This window comes from Carcharodon carcharias, chromosome 8, assembly GCF_017639515.1.
Source record: "Carcharodon carcharias isolate sCarCar2 chromosome 8, sCarCar2.pri, whole genome shotgun sequence".
Classification (NCBI taxonomy): Eukaryota; Metazoa; Chordata; class Chondrichthyes; order Lamniformes; family Lamnidae; genus Carcharodon; species Carcharodon carcharias.
This window is the reverse complement of record NC_054474.1, coordinates 151121812-151148796: the sequence shown is the minus strand read 5'-3', so window position 1 is coordinate 151148796 and position 26985 is coordinate 151121812. Positions and strand designations below refer to the sequence as shown.

The 26985-nt window shown below is 44.6% G+C and overlaps 1 protein-coding gene across 1 annotated transcript in view; it reads right to left on the bottom strand.

The window, feature by feature from the left end:
* Positions 1-360: 360 nt before the first annotated feature.
* Positions 361-26985, bottom strand: part of aif1l (allograft inflammatory factor 1-like) — a 39954-nt gene continuing 13329 nt past the window's right edge. Inside the window, exons 4-6 of the mRNA XM_041192817.1 lie at positions 24114-24155; positions 17402-17564; positions 361-3817 (exon numbers count right to left, since the gene is read on the bottom strand). Coding sequence (XP_041048751.1) covers positions 3730-3817; positions 17402-17564; positions 24114-24155 — 293 coding nt within the window. The 3' untranslated portion in view covers positions 361-3729. The remainder of the gene's footprint in view (positions 3818-17401; positions 17565-24113; positions 24156-26985) is intronic.

Sequence of the window (26985 nt, the reverse complement as noted above, 5' to 3'; positions counted from 1 at the left end):
TGATGTGATAATGATCAGACAATCTGTTTCTGTGATGCTGGTCAAGGGATAAATATTGGCCAGAACACCAGGGAGAACTCTCCTGCTCTTCTTCGAAATAGCACCATGGGAGCTTTGACACACACCACTACCCTCCCCCAGTCCCCAGCTGAGAGGGCAGACATGTGTCTCATCCAAAAGTTCGCACCTCCCTCTGCATTGGATTGTTATGCTGAATTCTCTGGAGTGGGATTAGAACCCACAGTCTTCTGACTCCAAGGTGAGAGAAAGCAACCTGCTGAGCCACAGTTGACATTTTGAAATGAAAGCTGTGTGGTTTAAAATATCCACCCGAGCTGGAGCGATAGGCACACCCTCTGTTTTCAAATTGTTTATTTCATATCTGAAGGTGTACAAAATTTTGATTATTTTGTTATTAACCGTGAATTGAATTATCCAACCATTCCCACTGCACAGAGCACTGAAATCATTACAACAAAGGTTTCCATTCGCTACAATATACATATATATATATATGGATATATATATATACAGTTTTAAATATTTTCCATAGCAAAAATTGATGAAGTTAGAGAGATTGGAATAAATTTTATGTCACTGAGCTGAAAGATAGCACGGGTCAAGCCGAGTGGGACTGACAGCATCCAGAACCAAATCTTTCATAACTCAAAGAATATTGAGGCACTGGCCAAAGTGCAAAAAACATTTACATGGATGAGAGCAGAACTGTGAGGTTATACCCTTCAGGAAAGATTGAACAGGCTGGGGCGCTTTTCTCCAGAAAAGAGAAGGTTGAGAGACAACCTGATAGAGGTCTTTAAAATTATGAAAGGGTTGGACAGGGTAGACACAGTAATGATGTTTCCACTTATGGGAGGACCGGAACTTGGGCCATCAACATAAGATGGTCATTAATAAATCCAATCGGGGAATTCAGGAGAAACGTCTTTGCCCAGTGAGCGGAGAGAATGTGGAATCGCTACCATAGGGAGTGGTTGAGGTGATTGGTATTAATGCTTTTAAGATGAAGCTGGATAAATACATGAAGAAAGGATATATTGATAAGGTGAGGTGAAGAGGCTCATGTGGAGTGTAAACACCAGCACGGACCAGTTGGGCTGATTGGCCTGTTTCTGCAATGCTCATTCTATGTAAAACTGGAGTTGAATTCTTTCTGATTAACCGTCCCATAGCTTCAATTACCACAGCCAACCTACCGGTAGCAATGGACAGAATATGGCAGAGTCGGTGAATTTGAATTGTAGCCACTGCTGCGACGTAGGAAAAACGGCAGCCAATTTGTGCACAGCAAGATCCTACAAACAGCAATGCAATAACGACCAGATAATGTGTTTTTTTAAAGTTATGTTAGTTGAGGAATAAATATTTGACAGGCTACAAAAGAGAACTCCCCTGCTCCTCTTCAAAATAGTGGCCACAGAATTTTGTACACCCACCTGAGAGGCAATCAGACCCTTAGTTTAAAGCCTCATCCAAAAGACGACACCTCCGGCAGTGCAGCACTCCCTCGGTACTGCACCAGGAGTGTCCTTGGAGTGAAGACTTGAACCCACAACCCTCTGACTCAGAGGCAAGAGTGCAACTCACTTAGGGACAGCTGACAGCTTAAATGTATTTTTCTACTAAAATGAGTGCCTGTGCCCAAAATGGATTCTTACATTGGGCTGGTCAGCAAGTTCTACTGGACAACTCTGGACTGATATGCAATAAAACGTCTGCTTCCTTCCTTGAGAACACAAGGTGACACAGATTTGAGAAACACCGAGTGCACTAGGTATAGTCTTCACTGACAATGGATTCAGTTTGTCAATGGATTCAGGTTGACAATGGATTCATCTTGACAATGGATATATGCTTGACAATGGATTCAGCTTGACAATGGTATATGCTTGACAATGGTATATGCTTGACAATGTACTCAGTTTGACAATGAATTCATCTTGACAATGGATTCAGCTTGACAATGGATTCAGCTTGACAATGGATTCAGCTTGACAATGGATTCAGCTTGACAATGGATTCAGCTTGATAATGGATACATGCTTGACAATGGATTGTTTGACAGTGAATTCAGCTTGACAGTGGATTCAGTTTGACAATGGATACATGCTTAACAATGGATTCAGTTTGACAATGAATTCATCTTGACAATGGATTCAGCTTGACAATGGATTCAGCTTGACAATGGATTCAGCTTGACAATGGATTCAGTTTGACAATGGATTCAGTTTGACAATGGATTCAGTTTGACAATGGATTCAGTTTGACAATGGATTCAGCTTGACAATATGTTCTTGATTGGTAAGGGGATCAAAGGTTACGGTGGGAAGGCGGGAGAATGGAGTTGAGAAACTTATCAGCCATGATTGAATGGCGGAGCAGACTCGATGAGCCGAAAGGCCTAATTTCTGCTCCTATGTCTTATGGTCTTAATTCATCTTGAAAATGAATTCAGCTTGACAATGTATACATGCTTGACAATGGATTCAGTTTGACAGTGAATTCAGCTTGACAATGGATTCAGTTTGACAATGGATAAATGCTTGACAATGGATTCAGCTTGACAATGGATTCATCTTGAAAATGAATTCATCTTGAAAATGAATTCATCTTGAAAATGAATTCATCTTGAAAATGAATTCATCTTGAAAATGAATTCAGCTTGACAATGGATTTGGTTTGACAATGAATTCAACTTGACAATGCATTCAGCTTAACATTGGATTCAGCTTAACATTGGATTCAGCTTGACAATGGATACATGCTTGACAATGGATTCAGTTTGACAATGAATTCAGCTTGACAATGGATACATGCTTGACAACGGATTCAATTTGACAGTGAATTCAGCTTGACAATGGATTCAGTTTGACAATGGATACATGCTTGACAATGGATCCAGCTTGTCAATGGATTCAGCTTGACAATGGATTCAGCTTGACAATATGTTCTTGATTGGTAAGGGGATCAAAGGTTACGGTGGGAAGGCAGGAGAATGGAGTTGAGAAACTTATCAGCCATGATTGAATGGCGGAGCAGACTCGATGAGCCGAAAGGCCTAATTTCTGCTCCTATGTTTTATGGTCTTAATTCATCTTGAAAATGAATTCGGTTTGACAATGTATACATGCTTGACAATGGATTCAGTTTGACAATAGATTCAGTTTGACAATGGATCCAGTTTGACAATGAATTCAGCTTGACAACGGATCCAGTTTGACAATGAATTCAGCTTGACAACGGATTCAGCTTGACAACGGATTCAGCTTGTCAATGGATTCAGCTTGACAATGGATTCAGCTTGACAATGGATTCAGCTTGACAATGAATTCAGCTTGATAATGGATACATGCTTGACAATGGATCCAGTTTGACAGTGGATTCAGTTTGACAGTGGATTCAGTTTGACAATGGATACATGCTTAACAATGGATTCAGTTTGACAATGAATTCAGCTTGTCAATGGATTCAGTTTGACAATGGATTCAGTTTGACAATGGATTCAGTTTGACAATGGATTCAGTTTGACAATGGATTCAGTTTGACAATGGATTCAGTTTGACAATGGATTCAGTTTGACAATGGATCCAGTTTGACAGTGGATTCAGTTTGCTCTCACCCCACTTCTCCCCCACAGAGCCGGAATAAAGGATCAGACGGAATTATTTACAAACCAAGATAGGCACCATGTTCGTTCCCAGCCCGTGCTCACGGGAGGCTGGAGATGTCTCTCTTAGCAGGAGGTCCCAAGGGTTTTGAACCATTTCCATCACTCTTTCCTTCAAACACCATAATTCTGCAAAACAAACACATGTTTTAGTTCTAATTTTAAAGTTTTTATGGATCATCCATGGTTTAAAAAACTTTCACGTTAACAGAGTCGATCCACAGTAAGTTGCCCCATTTTAAGTTGTTTCAGTTTAACATCATGTTTTCAGCGGCTCCACAATTTGCGTTGAGCAGTGCTGATTCGCACTGATGTCGTTTTGCGTCAGGTCTGATGTTGGATCACCTGGGCTCCATTAGCGACATTTTGGAGTGGCCTCTCCAAACTCTCGAGCTTCCAGGTCACTGACCCTCCCGGTCCCCATCTCTCCAGTTTGAAGCATGTCAGCCTGTTCCTGCCCCATGGAACTCATTTCTTGCTATCTTGACTCCATTCTCCCTCCCCTTGTCCAGTCCCTTCCTACCTACATCAGTGATTCCTCTGACACCCGATATCATATCAACAATTTCCAGTTCCCTGGCCCCAACCGCCTCCTCTTCACCATGGACATCCAATCCCTCTACACCTCCATCCCCCACCAGGATGGTCTGAGGGCTCTCTGCTTCTTCCTCGAACAGAGGCCCGAACAATCCCTATCCACCACTACTCTCCTCCGTCTGGCTGAACTTGTTCTCACACTGAACAATTTCTCCTTCAACTCCTCTCACTTCCTCCAAATAAAAGGTGTGGCTATGGGTACCCGCATGGGCCCCAGCTATGCCTGTCTCTTTATGGGGTATGTGGAACATTCCTTGTTCCAGTCCTACTCCGGCAACCTCCCACAACTCTTTCTCCAGTACATCGATGATTACTTCGGTGCTGCTTCATGCTCTCGTCTGGACCTGGAAAAATTTATTAATTTTGCTTCTAATTTCCACCCCTCCATCATTATCACATGGTCCATCTCTGACACTTCCCTTCCCTTCCTTGACCTCTCTGTCTCAATTTCCGGTGATAGACTGTCCACCAATATCCATTACAAGCCTACTGACTCCCACAGCTACCTCGACTACAGCTCCTCACACCCCGCTTCCTGTAAGGACTCCATCCCATTCTCTCAGTTCCTTCGCCTCCATCACATCTGTTCTGATGATGCTACTTTCAAAAACAGTTCCTCTGACATGTCTTCCTTCTTCCTTAACCGAGGTTTTCCACCTACGGTGGTTGACAGGGCCCCTCAACCGTGTCCAGCCCATCTCCCGCACATCCGCCCTCATACCTTCCTCTTCCTCCCAGAAACATGATAGGGTCCCCCTTGTCCTCACTTATCACCCCACCAGCCTCCGCATTCAAAGGATCATCCTCTGCCATTTCTGTCAACTCCAGCATGATGCCACCACCAAACACATCTTCCCTTCACCCCTCCGGCGGCATTCCACAGGGATCTTTCCCTCCGGGACACCCTGGTCCACTCCTCCATCACCCCCTACACCTCAACACCCTCCCACGGCACCTTCCCATGCAACCGCAGAAGGTGCAACACCTGCCCCTTCACTTCCCCTCTCCTCACCGTCCAAGGGCCCAAACACTCCTTTCAAGTGAAGCAGCATTTCACTTGCACTTCCCTCAATTTAGTCTGCTGCATTCGTTGCTCCCAATGCGGTCTCCTTTACATTGGAGAGACCAAACGCAGACTGGGTGACTGTTTTGCAGAACACCTTCGGTCTGTCTGCAAGCATGACCCAGACCTCCCTGTCGCTTGCCATTTCAACACTCCACCCTGCTCTCATGCCCACATGTCCGTCCTTGGCTTGCTGCATTGTTCCAGTGAAGCTCAACGTAAACTGGAGGAACAGCACCTCATTTTTCGACTAGGTACTTTACAGCCTTCCGGACTGAATATTGAGTTCAACAATTTTAGATCATGAACTCGCTCCTCCATCTCCACCCCCTTTCTGATCCCCCCTTTTTTTTCCAATAATTTATCTAGATTTTTCTTTTCCCACCTATTTCCATTATTTTAAAATTTATTTCCATCCATTGTTTTATCTCTACCTTTTAGCCTTTTTCGATTCCTTTACCCCATCCCACCCCCACTAGGGCTATCTGTAACTCTTTTGAGTACAAACCCGTTTCCATCTATTTATACAGATGAAGTTACATTGTTTCATAGCTTTTGCCATTGTGAGATTTGAACTCTTGATCTTGGGGTTACAAACCCAGTGCCATAACCACTTGGCTATTTGGGCCAAGCTCCTAGGGCTATCTGTACCTTGCTTGTCCTGCTTTCCACCCTTAACTAGCACATTCCTTAGATAATATCACCACTTTCAACACCTCTCTGTCCTTTTTTCTGTGACATCTTTTGGTTATCTCCACCTTTCACTGGCCCTCTATCCAGCTCTACTTGTCCCACCCACCCACCCCCCCCCTTAAACCAGCTTACATTTCACCTTTCTTCTATTTTTACTTAGTTCTGTTGAAGGGTCATTCGGACTCGAAACATTAACTGTGTTCCCCTCTGCAGATGCTGCCAGACTTGCTGAGTTTTTCCAGGTATTTTTGTTTTTGTCTCCAGTTTGAGGTTTACCTAGGTGACCTGCTCCTTGGAGCTGTTCTCATTCTATAGATTCACTTCCTGCCTCTCAGCTCATGCCCCCAGACCTCGCTCAGTGAGTGGGAGGGTCAGGGACATGATTGGCGGCGAGCCAGGAGTAAGTAGAGTTAAGATTTTTTAAATATCTTTACATTTATTTAAGTTTAAAAGTTATTTTGTTTACAAATATAGACATATAGCAATGTGCAGTATTCAAACTTACAGGGGATAATGTTTTGATTTTTTTTCCTTCTGACAGGAAAGTTCCTACAAAACGTAACCACACTTTTTACATTGGTGGTAACTGGAAAATCTGATTCATATAAAGTTGTTTCATTTAAAGTTGCACTTTTCAGTAATGTAACAACAATGTTAAGTAAGGAATATATTAAAAAAGGAACTTGTGTTTATATAGTGCCTTGCATAACTCAGGACGTCCGAAAGAGGTTTACAGCCATTTAAATATTTGCTGAAGTGTAGTCACTGCTGTAGTGTAGGGAACACAGCAGCCAATTTGTACACAGCAAGTTCCCACAAGCAGCAATATGGTATTGACCTGATAATCTGTTTTTAGTGATGCTTATTGAAGGATAAATATTGGCCGGAGCAACAGGAAGAACTCTGCCACTATTATTTGATATTGTGTCATGGAACCCTTTGCGTCCAAGAAAGCAGATAGAGCTTTTATTGTCTCATCCGAAAGACAGCAACGCTGACAATGCGGTGCTCCCTCAGTACTGACCCTCCGAAAGTGCGGTGCTCCCTCAGTACTGACCCTCCATACTGACCCTCTGACAGTGCAGTGCTCCCTCAGTGCTGACTCTCCAACAATGCGGTGCTCCCTCAGTATTGACCCTCCAACAGTGCAGAGCTCCCTCAGTACAGACATTCTGACAGTGCGGTGCTCCCTCAGTACTGACCCTCTGACAGTGCAGCCCTCCCTCAGTACAGTATTGTAAACTAGATTATGTGTTAAAATCTCTGAGGTGAGATGAACCCACAACTTTTACTTAAAACCAAGATTGTTACCAACTGAGCCACTGCTGACCTGTTTAAAATTTCATTCTTCAGTGTCCAAACTGTTCTGGGATCACACTGTGCACCGAATACTATCACAAAGTCCTGGGATTAGACTGTCTACTGTCCCAGGATGTCACAAGCAAGCTCAAAGTTTTCAATTTCATGTGTGAAACAGGATTCAGCTGCTGATTCGGAAGCGCTATGGAGCTATTGAACTGTCAGACTGCTGAAGCAGAGAGCACGGTCCATTAAGTTGGAGCTGAAATTACAAGTTCAGCATTAACCCTGTGAATGGCCCCAAGACCAGCACTTGCATTCGGTCAATGCAGCGCCTACACAGTGAATGAATTGACAAGCTTGCGTACTCCAAAAGTCTACAAAAAGGCATTCATCCCTCTCAGCTCTTTAGGAATTTAATTCCTATTTAAATGCAGCGTGTGTAGGTTTAAGGTGGGCAGGCGGGAATGAAAGTGATGACATCACTGCTTTGCAGAGAGAGGGGTAGATACTGCTCCCTCTGTTCAGGAAGCTGCTGTGGCCCAGCCTCTCCTCACTACTCTCACTCATCGGTCTTTATATTCCAAATCCCAAGGACCATCCATAAACCTGGCTGGAATGTTAAATACTTCCCATTTGCCTGATGCCTACACAAAGAGCTTAATGGCAGACTGATAAGAATGAAGATTTTCCTAGTCCAAGCACACCCATTGAACACTGCGAACAGTGCTGCTCTCCATATTATAAAAAGGATATCGAGACACTGGAGGAGGAGGACGTGCAAAAAACATTGACAGAAGTAATACCAGGACTGAGAGGTTAAACCTAGCAGGAAAGACCGAACAGCCTGGGGCTCTTTAATCGAGAATGGAGAAAACTGAGGGGTGACATCAAAGAGTTTGTGTTAAGATTATGAAGGGATCCCTAGGGTAGATGTAAACAAGATGTTTCCACTTGCAGGCAAGGCCAGAACGATGGGGCCATCAATATAAGACAGTCATTAATAAATCCAATCAGGAATTCGGGTGTGAATGTGGAACTCACGACCCACAGGGAATGGTTGTGGTGAATAGCAGAGATGTATTTAAGGGGAAGATAAATAAGTAGATATGCTAATAGGATGAGATGAAGAGGGCTGGGAAGAGGTGTATTTGCAGAATAAATGCCAGCATAACCCAGTTGAGTCCAATGGCCTGTTTCTATACTGTAAATACTATGCAAAATATTTAAGCTACAAGGTCAATAAAATTCAAATATTGATTAGCATCTTCTCCCTTGGTTTAAATATCTGCTAATCGATTCTGACTGACAAATTACAAAGAAAACCACATCAATCTGGGGAATAGAATCAGAGCCGGAACTAAATGACCTCCAAACAGGTCAGTTACTAAATCACACCAACTATAAAGTGAGCTTAATTTGTAATAAAATCAAATCACAGCAGTGAACAGAAATGTTTAGCTCTGGTTTAACTGCAGAGATAGATCTTGAGAATGAGCTCTGTTACATAGTGCAGAAAGTGGCCATTCTGCCCATCTGCACTGCCTCTCCAAATGAGCAACTCACTTAGTGCCATTCACTTGCCTTCTCCCCACAAACCCTGAGTGCTCTTCCTGTACAGCTAACAGTCTAATTCCCTTTTGAACACTTCAATTGAACCTGTCTCCACCACATTCTCAGGCAGACCATTCCAGACCCTCATATAATATGGAGACAGGCAATCTTAGTGACATTTACTTTATAACACACAAAAGCGCAGGAACGTGCATTTAATATACTGCCTTTTACCACCTCAGGACGTCTCAATGAAGTACTTGTTAAGCGTGGTCACTTTTGGGATTTAGAAAAGGTAACAGCCACTTTGTGCACAGTGAGATCCCACAAACAACATCTTCCATTTTAAATGGCAGATTTAACATGGTGTAACGGTGCTTCATAAGAGCATTATCAAACAAAATTTGACATCGAGGCAAGATAAGGAGATATTAGGACCAGTGACAAAACGATTGATCAAAGAGGGAGGTTTTAAGCAGCATCATAAAGGAGGTGAGCAATGTGGAGAAGTTTAGGGAGGGATTTCCGGAACTGAGGCCTCAGCATCTGAAGGCCTGGCTGCCCGTGGTGGAACAACTAAACACAGGGAAACTCGGGGTGGTCAGCAGAACTGGAGGAATACAGAGATCTCAGTGTTGTAGAAGGTTACAGAGATAGGCAGTAGGCAAGGCCTTGGAGGAATTCAGGCTTTGCGATGTGACATTAGGGAATCAGTCCTGGGGCTCCTTTTAATCACAGACCAGTTCTCTGCTTCGAGAGGTTTTTAAGTGTGCTTTAAATCGCCTTTGTGAAAAGGCTCATCACAAACACCAGACTGGTACCTTTAGACGCTGCCTGTCTCAGTGTGGATCTGTCGCTTCCATTCATTCACTGCTGCTGATTTCAAGCTCTCTCTTACTTTACCTGAAACACACAAACAGTTTTCCCCAAGTTCAGAATTCCTAAACCTTCCCCAACCACCTCGCTTGACGTCAAGGACAGAAGCGAGTGATCACATTAACACAAATGAGGTCCAAGTAAACACAACGCACCAAGCTCTCCAGTTTCCGTACTCAAGATTGGCAGCCACCTTGGCAACGCTTGGTTTATACTTGAGCAAAATACTGCGGAGTGCAGGAAACCTGAAATTAAAACAGGAACTGTTGGGAAATACCCAACAGGTCAGGCAGCATCTGTGCAGAGAGACACCAAGAAACTTTAACTCTGTGTCTCTCCACACAGACGCTGTTTGACCTACTGTGTGTTTCCTGCACGTGCTGTTTTTTATTTTATCTGTCATTTATGCAGCTGTATTTGAGACGAGCTGTGGTCCAGTTGGTCTCCCTCTCGCCTCTGTTGCAGAAGCTGCAGACACGATGGGCTGAATGGCCTCCTCCTGCGTCATAACAATTCTGTGATTCTATGAAGTGTTCAAACTCTGCTGCAGTCAACCCTCAGAGAACAGATCAACGTTACACTGGGTTAACATCCAGGCTGAATGCCTATTCGCGCAGGGACCATGAGGAAGACAAGCATTTATACAACACCTTTCATGACCTAAAGCATTTTACAGCCAATTAAGTACTTTTTGAAGTGTAGTCACTGTTGCAATCTAGGAAACGCAACCACCAATTTGCACACAGTAAGCTCCCACAAACAGTAACATGATACTGAGCAAATAATTTGCTTTTTAATGATGTTGACTGAGGGATAAATATTGGCCAGGCCACTGGGGAGAACTTCCCTGTTCTTCTTTAAGAAGGGGATCTTTAACAGCTGCCTGAGAGAGCAGACAGCGCCTGGGTTTAACGTCTCATCTGGAAGTTCTACTTAATCAAACAGCTGCCTTTAGAATTTAACCAGACTAACTTTCAGCTACTGTCCACACACAATCCCGTCCAGTGTAAATACAGACAATCCCTGTCATGTACAGTCTATTAACTGAGTCATGCAGCACTCATAAAAGGGCAACTTCACTCCTGCTAGATTGTTAGAACTGAACACAAACTTCTGTGTATCATAACAAAATGTCATTTCTGCAGTAAACACCTCCCCACTCACTCGACCTTTCAGGAAATGAGCGTATTGGCCCCTTCTCACAAGCAGCAAACAGTCTGCTTTAAACTGGGTCCCACACAGACAAGGCTGTTCGGAGCTGCACACTCCACCAGAGAATGGGAAAAGTTCAAAAAGGTCCCACCATACAGATCAGTGCAAAGGTTCTCCAATATTTACCAATAAGGCATCAGCCTTCCCATCTCATCATAAGTGAGCTGTGGCTCTGCTGCCTCAGAGCTTGAAGGTCGTACGTTCAACCCCAACTCCTGAGACTTTATGCCTTGTAATCTAGGCTGACGTGCCTGGTGCAGTACTGAGGGAGTGCTACATTACCAGAGGTTCTGTGGTGCAGTACTGAGGGAGTGCTATCTTACCAGAGGTTCTGTGGTGCAGTACTGAGGGAGTGCTATCTTACCAGAGGTTCTGTGCTTCAGATGAATAGTTGAAGGCCTTGCCTTCTCTCAGGTGGATGTGGGATCCTATGACACCATCTTTTACAGCTTATTCTTTCATGACATGTGGGCATTACTGGCAAGGCCAGCATTTGATGCCTATCCCTAATCACCCTCAAACTGAATGGCTTGCTCAACCATTTCAGAGGGCTCTGGAGTCACATGTAGGCTAGGACAGGTAAGGATGGCAGATTTCCTTCCCTAAAAGACATTAGTGAACCAGATGGGTTTTTACAACAATTGATGATAGTTTCATGGTCACCATTACTGAGACGAGCTTTCAAACCCAGATTTACTAATTGAATTTAAATTCCACCAGCTGCTGTTTGAAGAAAGCAGGGGAATTCCACACCTGGTCAATATTTGTCCCTTAACCAGCATCACTAAAACAGATTATCCAGTCGTTCTCATATTGCTGTTTGTGGGAGCTTGCTGTATGCAAATTGGCTGCCCTGTTTCCTGCATTATGACAGTGACCATACCTCAAAAAGTATTTTATTGGCTGTGAAGTATTTTGGGTCATCCTGAGATTGTAAAAGGCACCAGGGGAAATGCAATTTCTTTATTTATCACCTTCAAGATCTTCTATACAGAACTGCCATAGCCGGGGAAGCAGGTTCGTGTTTCTGTCTGGTAAGCATAGAATCTTGCTGGATCCTACTCGGCCAGAGAACGTCTGCAGCCTAATTTCGTTAGATGAAGTGTTGTAACACGCAAGACAAAACCGCATTTGAATCAAAGTCAGTGGAGTAAGGGGAGACCAGACTTCTCAAGAAACTTACACTGCCCCTCCAACAAGGATGGAAGGGCCTGACTTGGTTCTGGAGAATGAGCAAGATGTAAGAATTCACTGCCTAAATCAATGGTCGAGGCTGAAACAAGCAATTCATTTAAAAGGTACCTGGATCTGCAGCTGAAGTGCCGTAACCTGCACGGTTACAAACCAGGTGCTGGAAAGTGGGATTAAAAATGAGCGGCTAGTTTGTTTTCCTCTTTTTTTGGCTGGCGCAGACACGATGGGCTGAATGGCCTCTTTCTGCACCGTAACACTTCTATGGTTCTAAAAAATAGGAGCTGGAATAGGCCATTCCTCAAGCAAACTCCACCATTCAATAAAATCCTGGATAATCTACCTGAACTCCACCTTCCTACCCTCTCTCCCTACCCCTTAACTCTTTTACTATCCAAAAATCTAAGCCTTAAATATACCGAATGACTGAGCATTCACAGGTAGAAAACTCCATTGATTCACAAACCTCCGAGTGAAGAAATTTCCCATCCCAGTTCTAAGCGGCCGAGCCTGTATTCTGAGACTGTGACTCAGTGTTCCAGCTTCCCTAGTCAGCAGAAACGTTTTCTGATTATCTACCGTCAAGCCCCTTAAGAATTTCATAGGGAGAATTTTCTCCCTGTTGGGCAGGCTGGGCCGGAGCGGGCGTGGGCGAGCGCGGAGCCAATCGCTGCAGGTGATCGGCTGCGCGCCGCCATTTTACTTGGGCGGGCCTTAATTGGCCCGTGTGTGATGTGCATCTGGTAGCACTACCTGTGCAGGCGGGGGGAGGAGGGAGAGCCAGGCCCTGTGGCATGCACGTGAAAGAGCGCAGAAACTCCCTGAGGCACAGAGCTGCCTCAGGGAGACTAAGTTCATCATGAAAGTTTGAAATAAAGTGTCACATGAGCTGGGACATGTTTATGAATTGCAAAAAAAAAAGTATTTATTTATTAAATGAAACCTTCCAGAAACCTCATCACGCCCATGGATGAGGTTTTCTGAAAAATGCAAAGGCCGTTTGGGCTCTTCGCCTGACCGACAACCTTAAGGTTGGACCGGCAGCTTCAAAAATTACTTTAATTGGTTTATTAATGGCCTTAAAAGGCCTTTGACAGTTCGGCGGGGACGCAGCCAACTCCGGTGCACGCCCACCGAACAAAATATTGCAACGGTGCACAACAACATCAGGACGCATGCCTGACATCACCATGCTTCATTTTACACGTTGGTGTGTGGGGCCCACCTAGTCGATTCAATCTCTCCTCACAAGACAATCCCTTCATTACAAGAACCAATCTAGTGAGCTTTCATTGCACTCCCTCCCTAAGGAAGTGTTATGTCCTTCCTTAGGCAAGGAGACGAGAACTGCACACAGTACTCCAGGTGTGGCCTGAACAATGCACTGTATAATTGTAGTAAGACTTTCTTACTCTTATACTCTGTTAGGTTCCTTCTATCACGTCACAAAAACAGAATTACCTGGAAAAACTCAGCAGGTCTGGCAGCATCGGCGGAGAAGAAAAGAGTTGACGTTTCGAGTCCTCATGACCCTTTGACAGAACTTGATTGAATCCAAGAAAGGGGTGAAATATAAGCTGGTTTAAGGTGTGTTGGGGGGGGTGGGGGTTTGGGTGGGGGGCGGGAAGTGGAGGGGGTTGGTGTGGTTGTAGGGACAAACAAGCAGTAATAGAAGCAAAACAAAAACAGAATTACCTGGAAAAACTCAGCAAGTTTGGCAGCATCGGCGGAGAAGAATAGAGTTGACATTTCGAGTCCTCATGACCCTTCAACAGAACTTGAAGGAGATCAATAGAAGCAGATCATCAAAAGATGTCACAGACAACAGAACAAAAGAACACATAGGTGTTAAAGTTGATATTATCTAAACGAATGTGCTAATTAAGAATGGATGGTAGGGCACTCAAGGTATAGCTCTAGTGGGGGTGGGGGAGCATAAAAGATTTTTAAAATTTAAAAATTTCTCCACTTCTCTCCCCCCACACACCTTAAACCAGCTTATATTTCACCCCTTTCTTGGATTCACTCAAGTTCTGTCGAAGGGTCATGAGGACTCAAAACGTCAACTCTTTTCTTCTCCACCGATGCTGCCAGACCTGCTGAGTTTTTCCAGGTAATTCTGTTTTTGTTTTGGATTTCCAGCATCCGTAGTTTTTTTGTTTTTATCCTTCTATCACGTCGCTTTGCTAAGCACACATGGTTGTACGCCTATCTACTGTTGACTGAGTTGGTAAACAAGATACCGCAGACGCAGAGACCAATGTAAGACGAAGCATGTGCTGTTTATTTACACAAATAACCGAGCACTAACACAATGTGTGCTTCTCCAACCAGACCCTAATCTAAACTACTGATAGAGGCCTGTGCTACACAGCAATTGGGTAATACAGTCACGTGGTCAATCTGCTCACATTTTCTTAAAGGTGTAGTGCACCTCAGATTACCACATTCTCCAATCCCTTTTTAACAAAAGTTAATATACCACATAACTTAAAACTATCAAAGGTGGGCAACAGTGACTGAAATCTAATTAAATTCAGGGTAAGAACAGAAAAAAAATAAAGGACAAGGATACTTAACTAGAAAAACAAAAGTAAATTCTCATGAGATAAAAAAGGATCTTACCCATGTTAAATGGAAGGAAACATTGGGACATAAAACTATAAAACAGCGATACAAAATAATTAACAAAGGAATGGAACAGATTTCAGTTTTCTTCTTTCAGCTTCTCCCATTTTGCTCGGGGTCGCCACAATACTGGTTGATCATCCTTCTCCATCTCCCTCTGTCAACCACCCATTCCTCTTCCAATCCCGATGTGTTTAAGTCTCCCTCCACCGCATCTTCTCAAGTAGTCTTAGGCCTTCCTCTTCTCTTTCTTCCTGACAGTCCCATCTCCAGCACTCAATTCACCACAAATCCTTTCTCTCTCTCCACAAGAGATGACCATACCATTTCAATCTCTTCTTAGCCACTTTCTTCGATGCTCCCACAATCTTCACCGACCCCCCTGATGTACCGGTTTTGTCCTTTCTCATTCCTCCACACATCCATCGTAGCATCTACATCTTATTTGTAACCATGCATTGTTCCTCTCTTCCTGATGTAGCCCAAGTTTCTGCACTATATAACAAAGCTGACCTCACACCCTCCTGAAGGTTCTTCCTTTCAGTCTCAGCAATACTTTTCTATCACACAACATTCCACTGCACTTCTCCCAACTACTCCAACCAGAGCTAATCCGTTCCTTAATCTCTATTTCCATACTTTCATCTTCTACCAGCCCTGACCCCAGGCACTTGAAACTACTCACCTTCTCCAAGTCTTCACCCATAGTCTTTGCACCTTCACTCTGATCCACTTCCCTAGGTTCAACTGATATCCATAAATTGGAAACTTGGTCTACTGATCTTCAAACCCTTATCTTCCAGTGCTTTTCTCCAGATACTCGGTCGTGTTCTAATCATTCCCACCCACATGGCTCAATGGCATCTGCAAACATCATTGACCATGGCACTTCTTGTCTCACTTGCTCAGTTAGAACATTCATGACAATCAGGAAAAGGAAGGGCCTCATCCTTGCTGCAGTCCAACTCTCACTCTCCCCCACACTGCTTTGCTTGTCTGGTACTCTTCCAACATATTGTTTAATAGTCGGACATACTTCTCAGAGACTCCCGAACTCTAGCACATCTCCAGGCTTCCTCCCTCAGCACCCAGTCATAAGCCTTCTCTAGATTGATGAATACAATCTTCATGTTGGATTGGCCTTCCTGATATTCCTCCATCACTTTTCTCAAAACAAAAATGACATTGATGGTGCTTCTTCTGGGCATAAATCTGAACTGATCGTCATGCATTTCCACTACTTTTCTCAATCTCTGTCCCATGATTCTCCTCCATATCTTGAAGGTATGTGGTAAGAGTTTAATTCCTCGAGAGTTTTTGGAATCTTGAATGTTTCCCTTTCCTTTGAATATTGGCGCCAAAATGCTTTGCCTCCTTGTTCTTGAGATTTTCTCTCTTATCAGAACACAATTAAGTAGCTCGTTCAGGACCTGGACCCCATACTCACCTCGGCAGGTCCATTCTTCCACTGTTATCTCATCCAGTCCTATTGTTTTGCTGTTTTTCATTCCTGTCAGTTCTATTCTGATTTCTTCCGTTTTGATGCTAGTTGTCATTCCTTGTTTTCCATCTACCCTCTTCTGTCTTTGTCCCAATCCTCTTTGATGTCATTCTCTTTACTAAGGTTACTCCACCTGCACTGTGAATTGTACAGATATTTCCTACATCTTTTGTTAACCTACCTCAAGCAGCTCCTTTCTGAAGATATCTTTTTGTCCCTCTTTGGAATCCAGAATTTCAAGTATTTCTTCCATGGCCAAGGATCTTTCTCTAGCAATCACTTCCTTTGCATTCCTTTTATGCCTTTCTGTCCTGTTCTTTGGCTTCTTTGAGCCCTGCCTGAAAGTTTGCACTTTTTTCTGAATAGTTCCTTCTGAACAGATTTGAGTAAAGAGGGAAAAACGGAATTAATTGAAGATCAGAATATCAATGGCTAATGGGAAGATTATATCAAATCTTAAACTAAGAATGGAACTGAATCACTGAAGGACAGAAGCATTGAGAGTAAACTTGAGGTTATTGAAAACTCTTAACCTGCACTGAGTCACATTCCCCTGTCAGCTCTGTGCTCGCTGACCTACACTAGCTCCCAGTCAAAAAATGTCTTGATTTTAAAATTCTCATCCTTGTTTTCAAATCCCTCTATGGTTTCGCTCCTCCCTATCTCTGTAATCTCTTCCAGTCCCACAACCCTCTGAGATCTCTGCATTCATCTAATTCTGGCCTTTTGTGCATCCCCGAGTTTAGTTATTACAACATTGGTGGCTGTGCCTTCAGCTGCCTGGGCCCCAAGTTCTGGAATTACCTCCCTCAACCTCTCCGCCTCTATATCACTTTCCTCCTTTAAGACGCTCCTTAAAACTTATCTCTTTGAGCAAGCTTTTGGTCACCTGACCTATTATTGCCTTATATAGCTTGGTGTACTACTTTATTTTATGATGCTCCTGTGAAGCACCTTGGGACTTTTCATTATGTTAAAGATGCTATATAAATATAAGTTGTTGTTCTATGTCCCTTCTAACATGCAATGCACAGAGATTGCGCTGAACTAAGCTGGCAAGGGGTGGAGAGTCACCAGTCTGAGTGACGCCAATACTCACAATCTGAGGACCGCGGAGCGTTTGCCCAGCATCATGGTGACAAAGTCACGGTAGGAGATGGTCTCACTGCTGCCACCGGTTACTTCAGCAATCATCTTCTTCACCTCCAGATGGGTCTTGGGAACGCCGAGTTTCTCCAGCATCTGTTTCAGGCTCATCAGGTCTGAATGTGTGGGGCAGAGGAAAACAATCATTAAATCCTCACAGCACAACATCATTGGCAAACTTCAAATATAGAGTCAGGGGAAGACCATTGAGACCATATAACTCACCATTCCATTGACACCTATGCTTACCCGGGCACTGAACTGACCCTGGAGATTTTGCCTCCACTCCCCACCTGAACACTACTCCTGATATTGACCTCTCTCTCTCTCTCTCTCTGAGGTATCTTTTTACTCTGGGGGAGAGGGCAGCAGTGGTGAAGGGAGAGTCACAGGGCAGCAGTCGTCCAAATTATTGATCTGTGCCCCAAAGGAGCAGTCCAATTAAATGCTCACCCCTCTTCAGGCCTCGTTAGTTCCAATGGCCCAGACTTCAATTCCCACACTTAAAGGGGTCCACAGCCTGAGACAAACAGGGGCTCAGGACACCTAATGGCAGGTCCCTTCCAAAATGGTGCCAGCCATATCACTGGGGGTGGAGTCTACAGCACAGAAACAGGCCACTCAGCCCAACTGGTCTATGCCTATGTTTCACATGAGCCTCCTCCCATTCCTCTTCATCTCACCCTATCCTTCTATTCCTTTCTCCCCCATGTTTATCCAGTTTCCCTTTTAATACATCTGTACTATTCGCTTCAACCGCTCCCTATTGCAGTGAGCTCTGCATTCTTACCACTCCCTGGGTAAAGATGTTTCTCCTGAATTCCCAATTGGATTTATTAATCTCTAATTTGTATTTTTGCAATATAGTTAGGATCTCCCTCACAAATGGAAACATCTTCTCTACGTTCACCCCACCAAACCTCTCAATCACAATCTTAAAGTAAGGGGGCAGTGAAGTTACCGATCCCATGTTGAGCCTATTACGACCAGCTAACAAGAACGAGTACAGCCCCCTCCAGAGGGACTCAGAGACAGGCAACGTAGGTAAAACAAAATAAGAAAATGTTTGGAAAACTCAGCAGATCTAACAACATCTGTGGAGAGAAGAACAGAGTTAACGCTTCGAGTCCATGTGACTCTTCTTCAGAGCTACAGAGAATTGGAAACATGATGAAATTTATACTGTTTAAGAGGGGTGGAGCAGGTGAAGCTGGATAGAAGGCCAGCGATAGGTGGGGGCAAAGGAGAGATTGACAAAGATGTCATGAACAAAAGGACAAAGCGGGTGTTAATAGTAATAGTAAGGGCTAAAGGAGGTGCTGATAGTGGCATAGAGTCATAGAGGTCTACAGTACTGAAAAAGGCCCTTTGGCCCATCGAGTCTGCACCGGTCAAACAAGTGCCTAACTCTTCTAATCCCATTTTCCAGCACTAGGCCCATAGCCTTGTATGACATGGCATTGCAAGTGTATATCCAAATACTGCTTAAATGTTATGAGGGCAGAAGCCTCTACCTCTACCACTCTTCCAGACACTGAGTTCCAGATTCCACCACCCTCTGGGTACAAAAATTCTTCCTCACATCCCCTCTAAACCTCCTGCCCCTTACCTTAAATCTATGACCCCTGGTTATTGATCCCTCCACAAGGGGAAAAGTTCCTTCCTGTCCACCCTATCTATGCTCCTCATAATTTTATACACCTCAATTATGTCCCCCCTCAATCTCCTCTGCTGCAGGGAAGATAACCCCAGTCTATCCAATCTCTCTTCATAACTAAAACTCTCCAGACAAGGCAACATCCTGGTAAATCTCTTCTGCACTCTCTCTAGTTCAATCACATCCTTCCTATAATGCGGATTCCAGAACTGCATGCAATACTCTAGCTGTGGCCTAACTAGCATTTTATTCAGCTCCAACATAACCTCCCTGCTCTTACATTCTGTGCCTCGGCTAATAAAGGCAAGTAACCCATATGCCTTCTTAACCACCTTATCTACCTGTTCTGCTACCTTAAGGGACCGGTGGACATCCACACCAAGGTCCCTCTGATCCTCAGTACTTCCCAGGGTCCTACCATTCAACGTGTATTCCCGTGCCATGTTAGTCCTGCCCAAGTGCATCACTTCACACTTATCCGGGTTAAATTCCATTTGTCACTGATCAGCCCATCTGACCAGCCTGTCTATATCCTCCTGTAATCTAAGGCTATCCTCCTCACTATTTACCACCCCATCAATTCTCGTGTCATTAAGGTAAGAAAGCAGAATGTTATAATAGCAGGATAAAGGTAAGCATTCTGAAAAGAACAAATCTGCTGATAAAGGTGGTGCTGTTTTTGTCTGGCATACTGACCTCTACCTCGCAGAGGCTGAGCGCCAGCTTGCAGACACTTCCTCCTACCTCCCCCTGGACCATGAGCCCACCACCGAACATCAAGCCATTGTTTCCAGGACTGTCACTGCCCTCATCTTCCCTCCACAGATTCCAACCTCATTGTCTCCCAACCCTGCACAGCCCACTTCTACCTGCTCCCCAAAATCCACAAACAGGACTGTCCTGGTAGACTGATCATGTCAGCCTGTTCCTGCCCCATGGAACTCATTTCTTCCTATCTTAACTCTGTTCTCTCTCCCCTTGTCCAATCTCTTCCCACCTACATCCACGGTTCATCTGACGCCCTATGTCATATCAACAATTTCCAGTTCCCTGGCCCCAACCGCCTCCTCTTCACATGGACGTCCAATCCCTCTACACCTCCATCCCCCATTGGGATGGTCTGAGGGCTCTCCGCTTCTTCCTTGAACAGAGGCCCGAACAATCCCCATTCACCACCACTCACCTCCGTCTGGCTGAATTTGTTCTCTCACTGAACAATTTCTCCTTAAACTCCTCTCACTTCCTCCAAATAAAAGGTGTGGCTATGGGGACTCGCATGGGCCCCAGTTATACCTGTCTTTTTATGGGGTATGTGGAACATTCATTGTACCAGTCCTACTCAGGCCCCCTTTCGAAACTCTTTTCTCACTACATCGATGACTGTTTTGGTGCCGCTTCATGCTCACACCTGGACCTGGAAAAATTTATCAACTTTGCTTCCAATTTCCACCCCTCCATCACCTTCACAGGATCCATCTCCAACACTTCCCTTCCTTGATCTCTCAGTCTCAATTTCTGGTGATAGACTGTCCATCAATATTCGTTACAAGCCCATAGACTCCCACAGCTACCTCAGCTACAACTCCTCACACTCTGCTTCCTGTAAGGACTCCATCCTATTCTCTCAGTTCCTTTGCCTCCATTGTATCTGTTCCGATGATGCCACTTTACAAAACGGTGCTTCCGATATGTCTTCCTTAACCGAGGTTTCCCACCCACTGTGGTTGACAGGGTCCTAAACCATGTCTGACCCATCTCCTATGCCTCTGCCCTCACACCTCCCTCTCCCTCCCAGAACCATGATAGGGTCCCCCTTGTCCTCAGTTTTCACCCCATCAGCCTCTGCATTTAAAGAGTCATCCTCCACCATTTCCGCCAACTCCAGCACGATGCCACCACCAAGCACATCTTCCCCTCACCACCTCCTGTCGGCATTCCATAGGGACTGTTCCCTCTGGGACACCCTGGTCCACTCCTCCATCACCTCCAACACCTCATTCCCCCTTCAATGGCACCTTCCCATGCAATTGCAGAAGATGAAGCACCTGCCCCTTTACATCCTCCCTCTTCATCGTCCAAGGGCCCAAACACTCCTTTCAGGTGAAGCTACTGCATTCACTGCTCCCAATGCATTCTCCTCTATATTGGAGATACCAAACACAGACTGGGTGACCGCTTTGCGGAACCACCTTCGGTCCACAAGCATGACCCAGAACTGCCTGTCGCTTGCCATTTCAACACACCGTCCTGCTCTCACGCCCACATGTAAATCCTTGGCCTGCTGCAATGTTCCAGTGAAGCCCAATGCAAACTGGAGGAACAGCACCTCATCTTCCGATTAGGCACTTAACAGCCTTCTGGACTTAACATTGAGTTCAACAACTTCAGACCATGAACTCTCTCCTCTATCCTCACCCCTTTTTTACCCCCATTTTTCCATTTTTATTTTTATTAATTTTAATTTTTATTCATTTATTCATTATTTTATCTCCACCTTTTATCCTATTTTCAATCTTTTTCCCCCCACCCCACCCCACAAGGGCCATCTGTCACTTGTTCATGTTGTTCTTTCCAGAGTTCTTAGCCTTGTCCTGCTATTATAACATTCTGCTTTCTCACCTTAATGCCACTGTCAGCTCCTCCTTTAGCCCGTACCACTACCATTAACACTCCTTTGTCCTTTTGTTCATGACATCTTTGTCAAACTCTCCTTTGCCCCCACCTATCGCTGGCCTTCTATCCAGCTTCACCTCCACCCCCCTTAAACAGTATAAATTCCATCACATTTTTACACCCCTTTAGCTCTGAAGAAGGGTCATACGGACTCGAAGCGTTAACTCTGTTTCTCTCTCCACAGATGCTGTTAGACCTGCTGAGTTTTTCCAGCATTTCCTGTTCTTGTTTCAGATTTCCAGCATCCGCACAGTCTTTTGCTTTTATCTTAGTGTAGGTAAAACCCTGGCGATAGCGAAGGAACAGTTGGATGCTGTGATGGGGAGTGGGGCTTTCTGTGGACGGGTGTGCGTAAGACGGGCTGAATGGCCTCACTCACGACAGAGGGGCGATTCGTGAACTGCAGACGTGCAAACGCAAATGTCTCAGGGGGTGCGTTCCTTTTCACAGATATCCACGCGTCACCATTGTGATGGTTACACAAACCTTTCACCAACCCGTTAAACAGACGAGGGAGAGCCGGCAGTCAACGAGCTGTGTGTGTCGGGACCGAAAATGATCAATTCATCCTCACTGGGTCAGAATGGAGACAACTCGCTTCCCAACATCACTGTGAAAGCACGTTCACCACAATAGCTGCTGGCCCTGCCAGCGACACCCACAATCCGAGAACGAATGAAAAAAATAAATCATTCAGAAACCGCTGCTGTTGATTACTTTGGCCCTGCCCATGTAACTAGCTTCAGGGTGCAATATTTCCCAGTAAGGAGCTGCGTGACATTCCTCCTGTCTGCCTCATGAATGGAGTTGCAAATCTGTTTTATTTTCAAAGCAGAGCAGGTGAAGGAGAAATTTAATGGGGCTCAAAATTATCCAGAGTTTTAATAAGGAGAAACTACTTCCACTGGCAGGAGGGTCAGTAACCAGAGGACACCGATCTGTGAAAACTGACAAAAGAACCAGAGAGGAGACGAGATTATTTCCTGCAAGGGCCATAGAAACAGATCAGCAGGAACTTTCAAAAGGGAACTGAATAAATATTTGAAAAGGATAAATTTTCAGGGCTATGGGGAAAGAATAGGAGTGAAGTGGGATTAATTGGATAGCTCTTTCAAAGAGCTGGCACAAGTATGATGGGCTGAATGGCCTCCTGCACTGTATGATCCTGTGATTTAATAACTAAAATAATGAGCAGGGGATGTTACCTGAACAGATTGCAGTCAGTCACGGAGAGAGAGGCTAATAGTAGATACATTAGGAATGTACAGGATCAGGTCACTGCTCCTTCAGGACTGTGTTCAGTTAAGAACATAAGTAGGAGCAGGAGTAGGCCATTCAGCCCCTTGAGCCTGCTCCACCAATCAATAAGATCATGGCTGATCTTCTTCCTCCAATCCACTTTCTCACCTGCTCCCCATTTCCTTTAATTCTCTTAGTGTCTGAAATCTATCAATCTCTACCTTGAATATGTTCCACATTCTTGTGGGAGTAGGCACAAGGCCATTTAGCCCCTCAGGCCAATTCGGCCAACTCAATGACTGAGCATCCACAGTTCATCGCAGTAGAGAATTCCAAAGATTCATAAACCTCTGCGTGAAGACATTTCGCCTCATCTCAGTCCTAGCCAACTGACCCCTTATTCTGAGGCTGTATTCTAGACTCTTCAGCCAGGGGAAACAGCCTCTCAGCAACAATCCTGTCAAGCCCTCTAAGAATTTTATACGTTTCAACCTCTCTCGTGAAGTGCTGTATAAATGCAAATTGCTGTTGGTGTCATCCTCGAAAGGAGGTGAATGACATGAGGCATGATGTGTTACGAAATATTATGAAGTATTTACAGCACAGAAACAGGCCAATCATCCCATCAAGTCTATGCTGGTGTTCTTGCTCCACAGGAGCTTCCTCCTGTTCTACTTTATCTCATCCTATTGCCAATTCCTTCTATTCCTCTCTCCCTCATGTGCTTATCCAGTTTCCCCTTAAACACATCTACATTATTTCACCTGAATCCCTCTCTGTGGTGGCGAGTTCCACATTCTTACCACTCTCTGGGTAAAGAAGTTTCTCCTGAATGGTAAGGGTTAACTCAGAGTGAAAGTTAAAAGGTAAGACAAGAAAATGTATGTATAAGCCGAGACCAGGCTGCGGGGGAATCTTCACACCCCCAGCAGGCGCCCAGAGCACAGCCGAAGAATATGTTACCTTCTTCTCTTTGAAACATTAAAGAGCAGAAGCAACACAGGCAGGTGGAATATTTACATTACACTCAATGTCATTTCAATGTCTGATAAAGAATGATCAGGTCTTTGTGTGTGTGCTATACCCTGAGACTCACCAATGTCACCTTGGTCGTTGAGATCAAATTCCATGTACTTCTCTGCAAAAACAGAGAAAAACCAGATCAGACAAATCTCAACATTATACTGAATACAAAGCAGCTGCATGCATTTACAGACCGATTAACTTAACTGTGGCTTTATAGCATTTCAGTAAAAGGATTAAACTTGGAATAGAATGAGTCTTCTCTCATTGAAATAATCATTAACAGCAACTTGCATTTATATAGCTCCTACAGTGTAATAAAAGAGGAGGCCCTGTGGCTCAGTGGTTGGCCTCCCTACCTATGGGCCAGAAGCCCTGGGTTCGAGTTCCACCCCAGGACTTGGTGGCCATAGAAGATGTGTTCACAGCGTGGCCAGTCAGGTTGATTATTAGCCTGTAAATCCTTCCAATACGCCTGATGGCAGGCGGTAAGATTGGGAGAGTTTCCTGGTCAGCCATCCTGCAGAAAGCAATGGCAAACTGCTGCAGTACTTTGCCAAGCATAATCATGGACCAATCCAATGGAAATCCATGGTCACCAACGCCCTTTTAGTGCCTGGGATCTGAAGGAGGAGGAATGTAGTAAAGCTTCATGAGCATTATCAGGTAAAATTTGACATTAAGCCACTTCAGGAGATATTAGGGACAGGTGACCAAAGGTTTTGTCAAAGAGGAAGAGTTTAAGGAGCATCTTAAAGGAGGGTAGGAGGATAGGTTTAGGGAAGGAATTCCAGAGTTTACGGCCCAGGCAGCTGAAGGCACGGCCACCAATGGCAGAGCAATTAAAATCAGGAATGCTCAAGAGGCTAGAATTGGAGGAGCGCGGAGATCTCGGAGGGTTGTGGAGCTGGAGGAAGTCAAAGTCATAGCCAACGTTGAGGCAGTGGGCGGATTTGAAATCAAGGGTGAGAATTTTGAAACTGAAGCATTGTCGGACCATGAGTCAGTGTAGGTTAGCAAGCACAGGAGGTGATGGGTGAACAGGGGGTGATGTGAGTTAGGTAACAGGCAGCAGAATTTTGGATGAGCTGGAGTTTACGGAGGGTAGAATGTTGGAAGCTGGTCAGGAGAATATCGGAATCATTGAGTTTTGAGGTAACAAAGAAACGGGCGAAGGTTTCAGCAGCAGATGAGCTGAGCTGGGGTAGAGATGGACGATGTTTCAAAATAAGGGGGAAGCCACTTAGGACCGAGATGAGGAGGAATTTCTTCACTCAGAGGGTTGTGAATCTTTGGAATTCTCTACCCCAGAGGGCTGTGGAAGCTCAGTTATTGAGTATGTTTAAGGTAGAGATTGATAGATTTCTGATTAATGATAATGTAAAGGGCTATGGGGATAGTGTGGGTAAAAGGCATTGAAGTTTTTGATCAGCCATGATCGTATTGAATGACAAGGAGCAGACTCGATGGGCTGAATGGCCTTCTCCTGTTCCTATGTTACAAAGATGGAAGGCAGCTGTCTTGGTGATGGAGCATTTGCCACACAGACTGCAGCAATTCAAGGAGAAGCATCATCACGATCTTCTCAAGTGCAACCAGGGATGGGCAATAAATGCCAACCTTGCCAACGACACCCATAACACAGAGCGTGCCGAGTGTTGCTGTTTGTGGGAGCTTGCTGTGTGTAAATTGACTACCACGTTTCCCGTGTTACAACAGTGACTACACTTCAAGAATTACTTCATTGGCTGCAAAGAGCTTTGAGAGATCCAGTGGTAGTGAAAATGCTGTGTAAATGAAAATCAATCTTTCTTATCCTATTATCCCAATCGATGCTGGTTATCCCAGTTAGTACAGGGTACACTTACGACGTAAGATGCCACTGTTGGACATGTGTATCTTTCTCAGTGTTGGATACCTGGGTGGGCGCCAGTTATCCCTGTGGGTGCCTGGTGTCCGAACTTCATAACGTTGGCCTGAGGGATGCTGGACAAGGACTAGGGAGTGGATGACACCTCATGCCACCTCCCCCCACCCCCCCTCCCACTTCCTGGTCACCCATCAGGAACACTGGAGGGAGGGGTGAACGAAGGGTGTCTCATAATGGTAAAAACTCTTTAGCACAGGAACTCAATCTGCAATCTGCAGACACAAAGGCATGTGGAAAGGCTGAGGTAAACAGGATTGAAGGACCACATGTTGTACCTCTAGACAGCTGAAGACATGGCTGCCAGTGGTAACCAGGGGACACAGATTTAAGATAATTGGCATATAAGCTGGGTAGGCAGGGCCGGGGGGGAAATGAGGAAAAAATTGTTTGTGCAGTGAGTTATTGTGATCTGAAATGTGCTTCCTGAAAGATTAATAGAAGCAAATTCAATAATAACTTTCAAAAGAAAATTGGATGAATACTTGAAGGAAAACAAATTACAGGGAGACGGGCAAAGAGCACAGAGTGCGGGACTAATTTGGAAGCTCTCTCAAAGAGCCAGCAAAGGCATTTTGGACTGAACGGCCTCCTCCTATGTTGTATGATTCAATGATCATTTTGCCACCTTACCAGTTAACAGGGAGATAATGTGGCCATTTCACAGAGATTTATTTGACTGTAAGCTATAAGTAATGTAAAAGGTGAACGCATTCTGATGTTTCATGCTTCTGACAATCCATTCCACATTCCATCTCAATGTGAATCATTAAAGGGAAACATAAAGGGTTCATCATCACCAGCAAAGGATAATTGAATTTTAGCAACACTTCCTGAGGCGGCTCGAGATTGTTTATAGTGAATGGGAAAGAGAAAAGGACAAGGTGTTAATGTGGCCTGTCCTTTGTGTAGCTACAAAATGGTTTTACCAGGTTATCAGCAGCCACATTGATGTATCAAGCAATATCCCAACACCCACACAGATCACAATCCAACCCCATCAGGTCTTAATTCAGCA